Here is a 15,450-nt window from a genome sequence, read left to right as displayed (position 1 = left end):
ACTTGTACATACATACATGAATAAAAAGTAAAGGAAACATATACACTGTGGTGGCCTCTGCGGTGTTCCACGCCATCGTCTGCTGGGGTGAAGGGAGCATGGCCAGAGACAGGAGCAGACCCAACAAAGCAACCAAGAGAGCCGCCAACCAACTCTCGGCCAATGTCCAGTCCGCATGGATGAGTGAGGATGTGTGCAAGGAGACTGAGGTGTCCGACACCTGCTCATTCAGCCAAGACACTATAAAGCTTGTCCGTCCCGGCACTCAGAGCTAGCTCCGCAGTCCTGTCTCTTCATCCACATCTCCTCCAGTCCCTCCAAACAGACTCCGGTGTGGCAGAGACCCAGCAGCTGGTCTCTATGGCCAAAAGGCTCCCGGGAGGCAGATCCAGAAGTCCACAAAAAAAGCACCGCAAAGGTCACGAAAGTGACACCCCTTGTCACACAGTCCCAAAGGGTCCTGGACCAAAAGGCAAAAAAATATAATAACACGTGAAAAGAAGAGAGAAACACAAAAGGATGACACAAGAGCACAGAGATCCTGCCAACAGCAGCCACTACAGCAGCGCCATCTTGGGAAAAAAATATTGAAGTGTTGCATATTTTTATTTTTAATTGTTAATGATCCCATAGATTATCACCTTTATATGATATACATATGTACTGGTTCACATCTGAAACATCTTCTGGACCACTTCAGGAAGCATATTATTATTTACTTTATACATCATTTGAACAGTTGTCTTTTATACAATTTTAAAATGTGTGACTCTTTGAATCATTTGTTGGGTCTCTATAATCTATTTTATTAATTATCTTTTTTACTCTCTTTTGTAATGAAGTGAAGTGAATTATATTTATATAGCGCTTTTCTCAAGTGACTCAAAGCGCTTTACATAGTGACACCCAATATCTAAGTTACATTTAAACCAGTGTGGGTGGCACTGGGAGCAGGTGGGTAAAGTGTCTTGCCCAAGGACACAACGGCAGTAACTAGGATGGCACAGGCGGGAATCGAACCTGCAACCCTCAAGTTGCTGACACGGCCACTCTACCAACCGAGCTATGCCGCCCTATATAATATGATGATTGTGTTGTGATTGTTTTATATGTATGTCCCCAGACCTTTATGCAATGTGAAAGTGAAAGAAAATGACTAAATTGTCTGTGAAAGGATGGTTTTGTTTTTAGAAATTACATTTTGGATTTTTTTTAAAATCCCATTTTTGTGTTTTAAACATTTGTTACTTTTTCAGTTGTTTTTTTTTAACATCCCAAAAACAATATCAATATCAATCAAATTTCGGAGTGTAAGGCAAAATCCAATAGTGAACATTTACTTTGCATACATTCATAAAATAAACTGTTTATTTTGTTTCCCTATCACAGAACGAACAGGTATTGTCTTCAATTGCAAAACAACATCCTAAAAAATATTTTAAGTGGTCTATTCCGTTTTTTTTTTCTTAAATGAACTATTTTGCTTTTGGAAGAATGGAAACTTTCAAGTTATGATTTTTTTTTTGTTCCACAGAAAATACAGTAAATAAGAAGAAGTAAAGAAGTAAAAACGATGATATGCTGTAATTAGAATCATTTGAAGGAAAGCCTTTCCAAAGGGGCGCACTTCCGTATGTGCGGCGACAGGTGCTTGAGGCGGAACAATTGTTCTACAATCCTATCAGCAATGAAAGGCAGTTTTGTTTCCTTCAGGTCGAGTGTATGCCTTCCATCAATGTTCACTGTGCTCTCCATAAGCTGTGGCTTGCTATTGAGAAGAAGTCAATAGTGCATATTCTACCTGTTTTGCTGGCTGTGTAACTATATAAGATCATAGAAAACACAATCTGAATAAAAAAAATCATTTTAGAGGTTTAACTTGTGTAGTGTTTGAGTTTTAATGCATGTAATATTTATTCTGTTTGTGTAAAAGTTCAACATTTAGGATGATTTTGAAGATTTTCAACATCTTGCCATCTCCAGGTATTGCATACATTACAATGATTTGTGTGTCTCATGAAAAACAATATTTTTTGATGATGATCATGTTCCACGGATTCCACTCCAGTGTTGAGTTTTGGGGACTGAAAAAAAGAATAAAATTGTGTCATTTAAAATCATCTGCCGAGTAATATAACTGTTAATTGGTACTGTTTAGTAAACGAATAACTGTCAATTGATATAACCTATTAGTAGATAATCCATGACACTTAGAACATTTGTGATGACAGGATAACAATGATGTAATGTACATTTCATGATTATTTGTACACAACATTATTGTAGAATGTAACAATATGTTTCAACAATGTTTATTTCAACTACAGTCCATGTCTGGTTTTAACATAACTGCTAAAGTAAAGTAAAGTTAAAGTACCAATGACTGTCACACACACACTAGGTGTGGTGAAATGTGTCCTCTGCATTTGACCCATCACTCTTGATCACCCCCTGGGAGGTGAGGAGAGCAGTGGGCAGCAGTGGGCAGCAGCGGTGCCGCGCCCGGGAATCTTTTTTGGTGATTTAACCCCCAATTCCAACCCTTAATGCTGAGTGCCAAGCAGGGAGGTAACGGGTCCCATTTTTACAGTCTTTGGTATGACTTGGCCGGGGTTTGAACTCACGACCTACCGATCTCAGGGCGAACACTCTAACCTCTAGGCCACTGAGTAGCCACACTGTTGTAACACGTGCTGAATGTGGCTTGGTATTGTCTTGCTGAAATAAGCAGGGGCGTCCATGAAAAAGACGGCGCTTAAATGGCAGTATATGTTCTGAAACCTGTATGTACCGTTCAATATTAATGGTGCCTTCACAGATGTGTAAGTTACCCATGTCTTGGGCACTAATGCACCCCCATACCTTCACAGATGCTGGCTTTTCAACTTTGCTTCGATAACAGTCTGGATGGTTCGCTTCCCTTTTGGTCCGGATGACACGATGTTGAATATTTCCGAAAACAATTTGAAATGTGGACTTATCACACCACAGAACACTTTTCCACTCTGCATCAGTCCATCTTAGATGATCTCAGGCCCAGAGAAGCCGGTGGCATTTCTGGATGTTGTTGATAAATGGCTTTCGCTTTGCATAATAGAGCTTTAACTTGCACTTACAGATGTAGCGACAAACTGTGTTTAGTGACAGTGGTTTTCTGAAGTGTTCCTGAGCCCATGTGGTGATATCCTTTAGAGATTGATGTCGGTTTTTGATACAGTGCCGTCTGAGGGATCGAAGGTCACGGTCATTCAATGTTGGTTTCCGGCCATGCCGCTTACGTGGAGTGATTTCTCCAGATTCTCTGAATCTTTTGATGATATTATGGAGCGTAGATGTTGAAATCCCTAAATTTCTTGCAATTGCACTTTGAGAAATGTTGTTCTTAAACTGTTTGACTATTTGCTCACGCAGTTGTGGAGAAAGGGGTGTACCTCGCCCCATCCTTTCTTGTGAAAGACTGAGCATTTTTTGGGAAGCTGTTTTTATACCCAATCATGGCACCCACCTGTTCCCAATTAGCTTGCACACCTGTGGGATGTTCCAAATAAGTGTTTGATAGACAGAGAGACAGACAGACAGACATACAGATAGATAGATAGATAGATAGATAGATAGATAGATAGATAGATAGATAGATAGATAGATAGATAGATAGATAGATAGATAGATAGATAGATAGATAGATAGATAGATAGATAGATAGATAGATAGATAGATAGATAGATAGATAGATAGATAGATAGATAGATAGTACTTTATTTATCCCCTCAGGAGAGTTCCTTCAGGAAAATAAAAAATTTTCAGCACAATCCCATTCAAGATCAGACAAACATTACAGGGAGACAGAACAGGATCACTGATGGGTCTGCCGACTTCCGGCACCCTTTATAAAAAAGTGGGGGGGGAATGGGAGAAAAAAATTAAAGATTAAAATAAAATAAAATGAAATAAAATAAAATAAATGGGTCTAAGCCTGGGCCTCTGGAGAGGGGGTCCAGACTGAGGCCAAGGGGGAAAAAACAACGCATAGCCATAGCACACATAGTACACATCCCTCTTACATGTGGAGGGAAACATCAAACATCAAAGAACACAAAGGACATGAAAGAATATTAAAGCAGCGGAGCTGATGCAACCAGACACTTCTACATACACACATGAATAAAAAGTAATGTGATGAGCATTCTTCAACTTTATCAGTATTTATTGCCACCTTTCCCAACGTCTTTGTCATGTGTTGCTGGCATCAAATTCTAAAGTTAATGATTATTTACAAAAAAATAAAGTTTATCGGTTTGAACATCAAATATGTTGTCTTTGTAGCATATTCAACTGAATATGGGTGGAAAATGATTTGCAAATCATTGTATTCTGTTTATATTTACATCTAACACCATTTCCCAACTCATATGGAAACGGGGTTTGTAAACATGAGCGTTAAATGTTAAAACTAAATCTAAATCTTAAATCTAAACCTAGATCTTAAAACTAAATTATCTAAATGTTAGTGCTAAATTTTCAATCTAAGTCTAAATGTAAATCTAAATTTTAAATGTACATCTCTATCTAAATGAGAGCGCTTCATGTTAAATCTAAACATAAATCTTAAATCTGAATTTAAATCCATCCATCCATCCAAGGCGGGGTACACCCTGGACAAGTCGCTACCTCATCACAGCTGAATCTAAATCTGAGCGCTAAATGTTAAAACTAATCTCTAACCACTAGGCCTACTACATTTTGGTTTCCGTCAGCCATGTTGGGTCGAGATCATAGTCATTCTACATCCTGTACACAAATTCAAAATGACATTTTTCATACTCGGCACAGTTTCTAACATAATCTTGTTAATATGCTCAATAAGGTTCTATTCAAATGTAATACAAGTAATACGTAAGACTTTATTTGCACACTTAAGGATTTAAGTTTCCAGGTGAAAAAGATGTCACCTCACAAAAAAATATTAATTGTTTAACTCTTTATTTTCCATGAATTAATTTAGATCCAGAACACACATTGTTATATAGCCTATTACATTATAATGATTATTATAATTGAATTTAAGTTTATGTAAAGTATTTTCACACAGCAAAGTGTGAATACATGTTGTAATGTGTGCGGTTGAGTTATAATTGATATAATACAATTAGGTATGGCAAATGCATTTTGTTTACTTGCAAACTATTCAAATTATACTTAATATACATATTTGTATAATGTCATGTAATAAAACTTAAACATTATTTATGTTAATATAAGAGTTTAATTGCTAGCCAGTTCTACTTCTGAGTATTTATTTTATTTTGTTATTGAACAATTAAACATACATAAACAATGTTTAGACACATTAAGGTACTTTCAATACAATATGAGTCAATGTTTTTTCAATATTTTACTCAGCAATATAAAAAACATCACATTAAATCCAATCCTCTTACAAACAATACCCGTTAAAGAAAGCAAAAGTAAATATGAGAGACCATTCCAATAAGATTAAAATAAAATGTATATAATTAAATGATAAACTTGTGCTTAAATGCGCTTTTTTAAAACGACTTAATATTTTCCAATATAATAATGTGTTTTTCTATTTTGTACAAATCTTCCAAGACTGAATGAATAAATTGAAATCATTAACACAATTTGAGGGTTTGGATTTCACTTTAAGAAAGAGACTTTTGTTTATGAGAGCAAATGTTTCATACTTTTTAAAAATGTATATAAATTCACGACACGATCGATCCACGCATGCGTGAATTTACGTCACTTCCTGTACTTTTTACAAAGGAGCTCCTTGGACGTCACGTTCTGTGATATTTCAATGTTTTATTTATGTTTTGTATAAAATGGATTATCCAGGAGTAAAATTGAACAATAATAAAAACACGTGGAAGGGTAAATTTAAATAAATCAGGCAGTAATATCGCTACAATTTGTAGCACTTTCACTCTTGTCATTGCAATGAATGTCGCACGGGGGCGCCACTGAACCCCAACATTAAAGCTTTGTTTGATATACTTTGAACTTATTTTTAAAAAACAAGACACTCGTTTATATCACATTGTTATTCAAATAAATATTACGTAAAAGAAAAGCATGGTAACAGTGACAGCAGGCAATATATTATATAGAGCTACCTCTTCGTCCACTCGGTTGTGACGTCATTCCCAGCTTCCGGGGTAAACGGAAAACAGCAGAACAGGAGGAAGGAGTGTGCAGGACGCTAATAAGTCAGTCTTATTATTTGTTATCCAGTTTATAATGTTTACGTCGTATAAAATACATCTTTGATTTTTTAGTTAAGGATAAAGTGGTCTCGATGCGCTAGAAGCACTGTGCCGCTTCTCGTGCTATCTTTGCTTGTTAGTTAGCTTAGCTGGCTAGTTAGCTTAGCTTGTTAGCTGCTAACAGAAGACACAGAATTTATCAACACATCGCTAAGTAGAGATCAAGTGTGAGAGTAAAGTGTTGTGATTGTGTGAAAATGTGCGAAAGAAGGATAGCAAAGTATGAGGAGGAACTTTGTCCAACAAAAGAGGAGAAGGAGCGACAACATCAACTACTGGACGCTGTTTTCAAGAAACATCAAGTTGTGTTACACAGAACAGGTTTGTTGACTTCTTACTCTCACATCTTTACTAACTTTACATTTCATTATTAACACTATGCTTAATATATTGTGTATAAGAAGTTGTGTTGTCTTGTGAGGATGATGCATTCCGTCTGCTACTTGCAACGTGGTCTTGCAACCACGTGGTTGTCTGTGTTCTGTGGAATGTAACTACTAAAGATGAGGTACATATCCCAGTCCATTTGTACTACAAACTGTCAGTGGTGGAACAAGTCAGAGATGTGCTGTGGACGAGCTCCATGACATGGCCCCCTAAACCCAAATAATAAAGGTAACTCTACCATCATTTTATAACACACACATGCCTCTCTGGGTTTACTACAAACAATCTCTAACCAGGTTTTAAAAAGTTTGTCAGCCATTTTTGCTAAAATTTGCATTTCCTGATATTTACTTATTTTCTCACTTTCACCACAGCATCAGCCCGTTCGCAGGATGTAGAACAATTATCAAAGGTCAAGACAAGTGTTGCCTTAAAGGAGGGTTCATATTTTAGGGCACCAAGGCAAATGCTATTTTATTTCCAGTTTGTTAATTGAATGCAGAATCGCTCACATTTATTTGTGCATTAAATCTTTAGACAATTTTGACCCGTACTTTGGGTCAAAGCATAATAATTGTGTAAATGCATCAATACGTTCATTATACTTGTTTAAGGTGCTTTTTTTTTTTTAAACCTTCATTTTGTTAACACAGTCAAACCTGTTATTGTGAAGGGGGAAGTGTGTTGCTGTTCTCAGAACGATGTGTGGAGGTGAAAGTTGCAACTATTGTCCTGTTTGTACATTATTCCAACATTGATGATGTCGTTCACAACAACACAAGCAGATGAGATGTGTTGTGGGTGTATGGATTTTCCTTGCCATCTGTAGCTTTGTAGTTTAGTCGCTATTTTGAATGACAGCGTGTTTAAAGGATGAATGAGTGATCCAGAACACATTTTTCATCCATCTGTCTTCTTCCGCTTAGCCGAGGTCTGGTCTTGGGGGCAGCAGCCTAAGCAGGGAAGCCCAGACTTCCCTCTTCCCAGCCACTTCATCCAACTCCTCCCGGGGGATCCCGAGGCGTTCCCGGGCCAGCCGGGAGACATAGTCTTCCCAACGTGTCCTGGGTCTTCTCCGTGACATCCTACCGGTCGGACGTGCCCTAAACACCTCCCGAGGGAGGCGTTCGGGTGGCATCCTGACCAGATGCCCCAACCACCTCATCTGGCTCCTCTCCATGTGGAGGAGCAGCGGCTTTACTTTGAGTTCCTCCTGGATGACAGAGCTTCTCACCCTTTCTCTAAGGGAGAGACCCGCCACTCGGTGGAAGAAACTAATTTGTACCCGAGATCTTGTCCTTTCGGTCATAACCCAAAGCTCATGACCATAAGTAAGGATGGACCTTTGAGCGACCGATAAAGAGAGCTTTGCCTTCCGGCTCAGCTCCTTCTTCATCACAACTGATCGATACAGCGTCTGCATTACTGAAGACGCCGCACCGATCCGCTTGTCGATCTCACGATCCACTCTTCCCTCACTCGTGGACAAGACCCCTAGGTACTTGAACTCCTCCACTTGGGGAAAGATCTCCTCCCCAACCCCGAGATGGCGCTCCACCCTTTTCCGGACGAGAACCATGGACTTGGAGGTGCTGACTCTCATTCCGGTCGCTTCACACTCTGCTGCAAACCGATCCAGTGAGAGCTGAAGATCTTGGCCGGATGAAGCCATCAGGACCACATCATCTGCAAAAAGCAGAGACCTAATCCTGCTGCCACCAAACCAGATCCCCTCAACGCCCTGACTGCGCCTACAAATTCTATCCATAAAACAGAATCGGTAACCAAGGGCAGTCTTGGCGGAGTCCAACCCTCACTAGAAACGGGTCCGACTTACTGCCGGCAATGCGGACCAAGCTCTGACACTGATCATACAGGGAGCGGACCGCCACAATCAGACAGTCCCATACCCCATACTCTCTGAGCACTCCCCACAGGACTTCTCGGGGGACACGGTCGAATGCCTTCTCCAAGCCCACAAAACACACGTAGACTGGTTGGGCAAACTCCCATGTACCCACAAGGACCCTGCCCAGAGTATAGAGCTGGTCCACAGTTCCACGACCAGGACGAAAACCACACTGTTCCTCCTGAATCCGAGGTTCGACTATCTGGCTTAGGCTCCTCTCCAGTACACCTGAATAGACTTTACCGGCAAGGCATTATTTTCCCGAACAAATGTTGCTTCTCCTAAGAATGACAACATTGCGCTTACATTGATGTCAATTTCCCTGATATTGTGCAATGAAAAGCAGATTTTGTTATATTAGCCAATTCTGTGACACCGGAAGTCATTGTTGAAATAATCCATCCATCCATTTCCTACCGCTTATTCCCTTTTGGGGTCGCGAGGGGCGCTGGCGCCTATCTCAGCTACAATCGGGCGGAAGGCGGCATACACCCTGGAAAGTCGTTATATCATCGCAGATTGTTGAAATAATATGCCTTTTTTTGTTGAGTTAAGTGATTATTGATTGGATTATTACTTTGGGAAGGTCAGAGAAGAAGAGTTGTAAGAATTTTCTCATAAGTCACCTGCTAATGTTAGCCAAGTTAGCTGCTCATGTGTGTTGGAGTGGAGACGGCTGAGGGGAGTCGTGTATGAAACAAGCTCAGCTTCCTCATGAACATGACATGATGATGTCACATAAGGACTACACGCCTACACTCACAAAAGAATGGCAACGTTTGGGCCCCCAGACCCGCTTTATTTGTGCCGTATCAAGGCAGCACTTTTTTACGCTTTCAGACCAAACGAACAAAAGAAGACCTTTTGTATGCAGTTTGAGAGCCGCAGCCGGAGAAAATAAACACACAGTGTATCCATGACTGCAAAGTTCATTGACCGTTTGTTTGATTGATTGACTAATGTTTTAATACCTCTGGACATTGACTTGAAATATTTCTATCCATCACACAAACATGCTTGTGGGGGAGTTTTCTGTGTCTACGTACCTTCCACACATGCGTACACCCACCTGAGTGACACTTTTCCATGTTGCACCATCCCCACATTTTTCAACCTATTCAAACCATTCCAACATCAACACATTCCACTCATCCTGGACATTCAAACTAACACTTTCCCAAGTTCCAAACCAAATTCCGGTTTTCCTGGAAATTTAAACTCTTCAACATTTAAGCCATTCCAACATTCAAACTATTCTTACATTCATACTACATTCTGTCAGCATTTCAGTTCAATTTCAGCATTGGAGCATTCACACACAATTCCTTGAACAATTGCCTCATCTACTTATTATTATTATTATTATTATTAAATGTAGCTTACCATATTGCTGAAAATTTTAACTTCCCCTTGGGGATTAAATAAAGTACCGTATTTCCTTGAATTTCCATCGGGGTGATAATTAATTTAAAACCTCTTCTCACACCGTCGTTTACCAAAGGCATGCGGTAAAGGCAAGCATGCGCTAATTATTTTAAAACCTCTTCTCACTCCGGCATTTACAGAAGGCATGCGGTGAAACTAGTCCTGCGCTTAAAAATTTGAGTGTGATGTAAGGATGCCATCATGAAAATCACATTTGATAAAAAAAACGTTATTATGGTCTTACCTTTACTTATAAATGAAGTCCATGCGCAGCTCCTTCTGATCAAAAGCATCGATAACTTGTTTATAGAAGTCTTCCTTTCTTCAGTTTTAAAAGTTTCTCTGTCTCGATGGAGATTTTCCTTTATTACCTCCTGCTTCGATTGAAAGTCCAGTTTAGAAAACTGTTTTATTTTAGATATGTAATCCTCCATGTTAAAAGTGCAAGCGAGAGGAAAAAATAAACACACGCTGCTCACTCTTGCTGCTTGTTGTCACTTCTTCTGCAGCCGAGTAGTCGCAAGAAGGATCACTAGCGCCCTCTACCACCAGGAGGCGAGAGTCATTTAATGACTCATATTTGACACACGCAGCTACGGTATATTAATAAAACATAGCTGCTTACTGTTCTTTTTAGCATATTCAATAGCTTGGACCTTAAATCCTATTGAATAGCTCTTAATCGTCTTCCCTTTATGCGATTTCAAATTATTGAAATCAGTCTCCTCCATTTTGAAAATGATGACAGGTGAAGTGTCACTCGTGACGTGACGAGTTTGACCCGGCGGAAATTCTAGGCATATGCTAATTATTTGGCGAAGCGAGTTTGACTCGGCGTTAATCCTGAGCCGGCGGTAATCCTAAGAACGCGCTAAATAGTTTGCGAAACAAGTTTGACCCGGCAATAATTCTAGGCAGGCGCATACTATATACCCGTGAACTGATTTTCATTGAATGTGTGGACTGCAAGAATGATGCCTTCTCAGTTCTCACTCTTAACACAATTTGAGTGTCTAGAAATGCAGTAAATTAATATAATCCATTATTAATAATGTAAACAAGTTATCTTTTGAAGGTGTAGTCAGTAATCTGATTACTTCTTCCCAGTTTAACTGTGGTGACACTATCTAAATGAAAGTAAAACAGATGTCATCTTTCTTGGCCAACATGTTGACTGTGCTCATGCTTCTTTTATGACAGACATGTCTCTAAAGATGAATGTGAAACTCACAGTAAATATTGTTCACCAGCAGGGGGAGCTCATCACTAGTACTACTGTGTGGAAGCTGGCATGTGGTACATTATTTCCTGTGTGTGTATGACTTATTCAGAGGGAGAACAGCACACTTTCATGTATGGCGTCTACCATTAAGGATTGCAGGAATGACTTTTAGGATGTTTTTATATGAATAAGGTGGATTGAACGTTGGCCTGGGAAGGCATTCCCCTGAAGGTCTTTTTATGTGTCAGCTGGAAGTACCCTGACTGCTGTGAGGGGAAACTGATGAGATTGTGAGATCATATGTTGGTGCAGGACAATGTCTCATGTGACTGAGCAAAGCTGGACTTTTCTGAAGAATGTTTGTTTTCTCCTGTCCCGCAGACATCGATGAAGAACATCTTCCTCATGAGCAGGAGGATGAACCACAGTCCCCCCACATACACGAGGAAGAAAAGGTACCACATTCCCAACACATCAAAGAAGGAGGAGAGGAGTCAAAGCCCACCCACATTAAAGAGGAAGACGAGACGCCACAGACCCATAATGTTAAACTGACCCTTCACATTAAAGGGCAAGCAGAGGACCCACTCATCTTACACATCAAAAAGGAAGAGGAGGACCTACTGACCCCTTACTTTAAGGGGCAAAAGAACCAGCTGACCCCTCACATTAAAAGGAAAGAGGAAGAAGAGGACCAAGAGCCGCCACACATTAAAGAGGAAGAGGAGGAAGAGGGCATCAGTCAGCCTAAATGGTTGGAGGAGTTCCCAGTGACTGGTGTCCCTGTGAAGAGTGAAGATGATGAGGTGAAAGGTGAAAGTGAGGAGAGGGGAGGGGGGGAGCCTCCAAGCAGCAGCTCAACACAACACATGACAACAGAAGCTGATGGAGACCACTGTGGAGGATCACAAGCAGACAAGCTCTTAGCTCCACTATCAGATAGTGAGGACACAACGTCACACTCTCCTGACACTGATGATGAAGACTCTAAAGATGATAAGACATGTCACACTGACAACATTCACTTCACATGTTCTCACTGTCACAAAACCTTTAAATACTATAGTCTTCTGAAAAGACACATGAGAACACACACTGGAGAAAAACCTTTTTCTTGTTCACTCTGTAGTAAAGGTTTTACACAAAGTATCCATTTGAAAAGACACATGAGAACACACACTGGGGAAAAACCTTTTTCTTGTTCACTCTGTAGTAAAGGTTTTACACAAAGTATCCATTTGAAAATACACATGAGAACACACACTGGTGAAAAACATTTTTCCTGTTTAATCTGTGGTAAAGGTTTTACAGAAAGTCAGAGTTTGAAAGTACACATGAGAAGACACACTGGTGAAAAACCTTTTGTCTGTTCAATCTGTGGTAAAGGTTTTACTAGCAGTCAATGTTTGAAAAGACACACAAGAACACACACTGGTGAAAAACCTTTTTCCTGTTCAATTTGTGGTAAAAGTTTTAGAGAAAGTCGCAATTTGAAAGTACACACGAGAACACACGCTGGTGAAAAACCTTTTCCCTGTTCAATTTGTGGTAAAAGTTTTATAGAAAGTCAGAATTTGAAAAGACACATGAGAAGACACACTGGTGAAAAACCTTTTTCCTGTTCAACCTGTGGTAAAGGTTTTACACAAAGTCACGATGTGAAAGTACACATGAGAAGACACACTGGTGAAAAACCTGTTTCTTGTTCAACCTGTGGTAAAGGTTTTACTGCAAGTCAGAATATGAAAAGACACATGAGAACACACACTGGTGAAAAATCACATTCCTGTTCAATCTGCAACAGAAGCTTTGGTGACCGATCAACCCTTGTAAGACACATGAGAAGACACCCAGGAGAGAAAGTGTTGAGTTGCAGTGTGTGTGGTGAAAGATTGTCTTCTAAGTACCAGTGTAAGAAACACAAGTGTGCTGGTGAGAACAGCAGCAGCAAATGAAACTGCAGGATTTGAAATAAACTGTCCAGACTTTCATTTTGACTTTCTAACAACATCAGCACATATAACATGTGTGACATTGTTGTTTGTCTAACAATCTTTTTTATATGATTCTACATTTATAGATTAGATATTTTATATTAGTGCTTTTTTCAGTCGAGCACATACATTAATATGCAATATTGTGTACTTTTATTAAAAAATGGACAGAACAATTTAAGTAAAAAGGTGGGAGTAAACAGTACGGGAAATATTTTACATGCAATAAACATTTATGTGTGTGTGTGTATATATATCTATATATGTATTCTGTATATTCAACATATAATTTTAGACTTATTCATATGAAATATGAAAGTATTACATATTTGTATTTGTAATTGTTAATAACCCCATAGATTATCACCTTTATATGATATACATATGTACTGGTTCACATCTGAAACATCTTCTTGACCACTTCAGGAAGCATATTATTATTTACTTTATACATCGTTTAAACAATACAATTTTAAAATGTGTGACTTTTTGAATCATCTGTTGGGTCTCTTTAATCTATTTTATTCATTGTATTTTTTACTCTGTATTATGATGATTGTGTTGTGATTGTTATATATGTATGTCCCCAGACCTTTATGCAGTATAAAAGTGAGAGAAAATGGCAGATTTATTTGTGGAAGGATGGCTAAGTTTTTACATTTGTGGATATATTAAATAAATCAAGTATTGTGTTTTAAATATTTTTTAGGTTTTTTGTTTTATTTTAACATCCCCAAAACATCAATATCAGTCAAAGTTTGGAGTGTCAGGCAAAAGCCAATATTGTACATCATCCCACTTTGCATACATTCATAAAATAAACTGTTTATTTTGTTTTCCTATCACAAAAATGAACAAGTGTTGTCTTCAATTGCAAAAGAACATCGTAAAAATAATTTCAAGTGGTTAATTCCGTTTGTTTTTTTTTCTTAAATTAACTCCTTTGCCTTAGGAAGCATGCAAACTTTCAAGTTATGAGTATTTTTTGTTCCAGAGAAAAAACAGTAAAACAGAAATAGTAAATAATTTAAAAAGATAATATACAGCAAGTAGAATATTTTTAAAGAAAAAGCTTTTATAAATTTTGTAATATTTTTTTATTCGCAGGTCGTACATAATAAAATCTTCAAATATTAAAATATTTTTTATCAGTCAATAAGTGCATCAGTGACCAAATGCCTTTTTCAAACCATTGCTGTACAAAGATGGATTTGTTTCTCATTTTAGTATAAGAACAATTCCATAGTGGAGTATTGTGTGTGATGAAGTTGTGTTTGTAAATTAGTTTCCAGTACAACAACACCTGCTGGTAGGGATGGGTACTGTTCACTTCTAATTCCATGTTTTATGTGTTATATATGTCAATATATTGTGTGTTTGTATTTTGCCAACATGGTAGAATCACACGATAGGCAGGTTGTATCATGTTTTTCTGTCACCTGTCATGGCACACACACTGTCTGCTGTGGGAACACCAAGAGGCTCCATTGTGAGCCAAGCAGGACACGCCCCCATGCTCGTTGCGCAGACTGCGCCGACACAGCAGGTGGCAATCTACCAACGACACACCTGGGACTAATGAGAGGCGACAGAATAAAGAGCTTCGTCGCTGACTGCTTCTCGTGGGAACGTAGCCCTGGTTACAGTAAGTTCTCGCGTCTCTGGCTCCCCTCTTGTGCTTTCTCTCTTGTCTGTTGTTGCCTTCCTTGTGCCTGGCCCTGATTTTGTCCTTTTGTCTTCTCCTGTTCCCACAGCCTTCGTGCCTCAGTCGTCGCCTTGCACTTCTACCCGGATTCTGATTGCCTCCCTTGATTCTCGACCCCACACCCGGATTTGGACCTCGGACGCTTCTCTCCTGCCCCACGGACCTTGCTTGGATCACGAACTCTTTGGGATCTTCCTCTCTGGACTTGGACGCTGCCACAACCAACACACACCTTCAACAAACCCACGGTAATTCACATTGTGTTAAAGGGGAACATTATCAGGATTTCAAAAGGGTTAAAAACAATAAAAATCAGTTCTCAGTGGCTTGTTTTTTTCAAAATTTTACCGGTCCCGGAATATCCCTAAAAAAAGCTTCAAAGTGCCTTTTTTTCGCTCCTTGCCTTGACACTGTTCATTTTCCTGTGACGTCATACAGTGCTGCCAATACAAACAAACCATGACAAATATCACAAGAAGATATAGCGACATTAGCTTGGATTCAGACTCTGATTTCAGCGG

General features: G+C 39.2%; 1 protein-coding gene across 1 annotated transcript; it reads left to right on the top strand.

Annotated features, from left to right (window-relative positions):
• The first annotated feature begins 1,633 nt into the window (after window positions 1-1,633).
• LOC133546499 (gastrula zinc finger protein XlCGF57.1-like) lies at window positions 1,634-13,925 on the top strand. The gene is made up of 4 exons (XM_061892272.1): window positions 1,634-1,647; window positions 6,195-6,230; window positions 6,496-6,608; window positions 11,612-13,925. Exons 1-4 carry the CDS (start codon window positions 1,634-1,636, stop codon window positions 13,183-13,185), a joined length of 1,737 nt encoding a protein of 578 aa, XP_061748256.1. The 3' UTR covers window positions 13,186-13,925.
• Window positions 13,926-15,450: the final 1,525 nt, after the last annotated feature.

This window comes from Nerophis ophidion, unplaced genomic scaffold (assembly GCF_033978795.1).
Source record: "Nerophis ophidion isolate RoL-2023_Sa unplaced genomic scaffold, RoL_Noph_v1.0 HiC_scaffold_30, whole genome shotgun sequence".
NCBI classification, from domain to species: Eukaryota; Metazoa; Chordata; class Actinopteri; order Syngnathiformes; family Syngnathidae; genus Nerophis; species Nerophis ophidion.
Note: the sequence above shows the minus strand (reverse complement) of the source record. Positions and strands in the feature narration are given on the sequence as shown.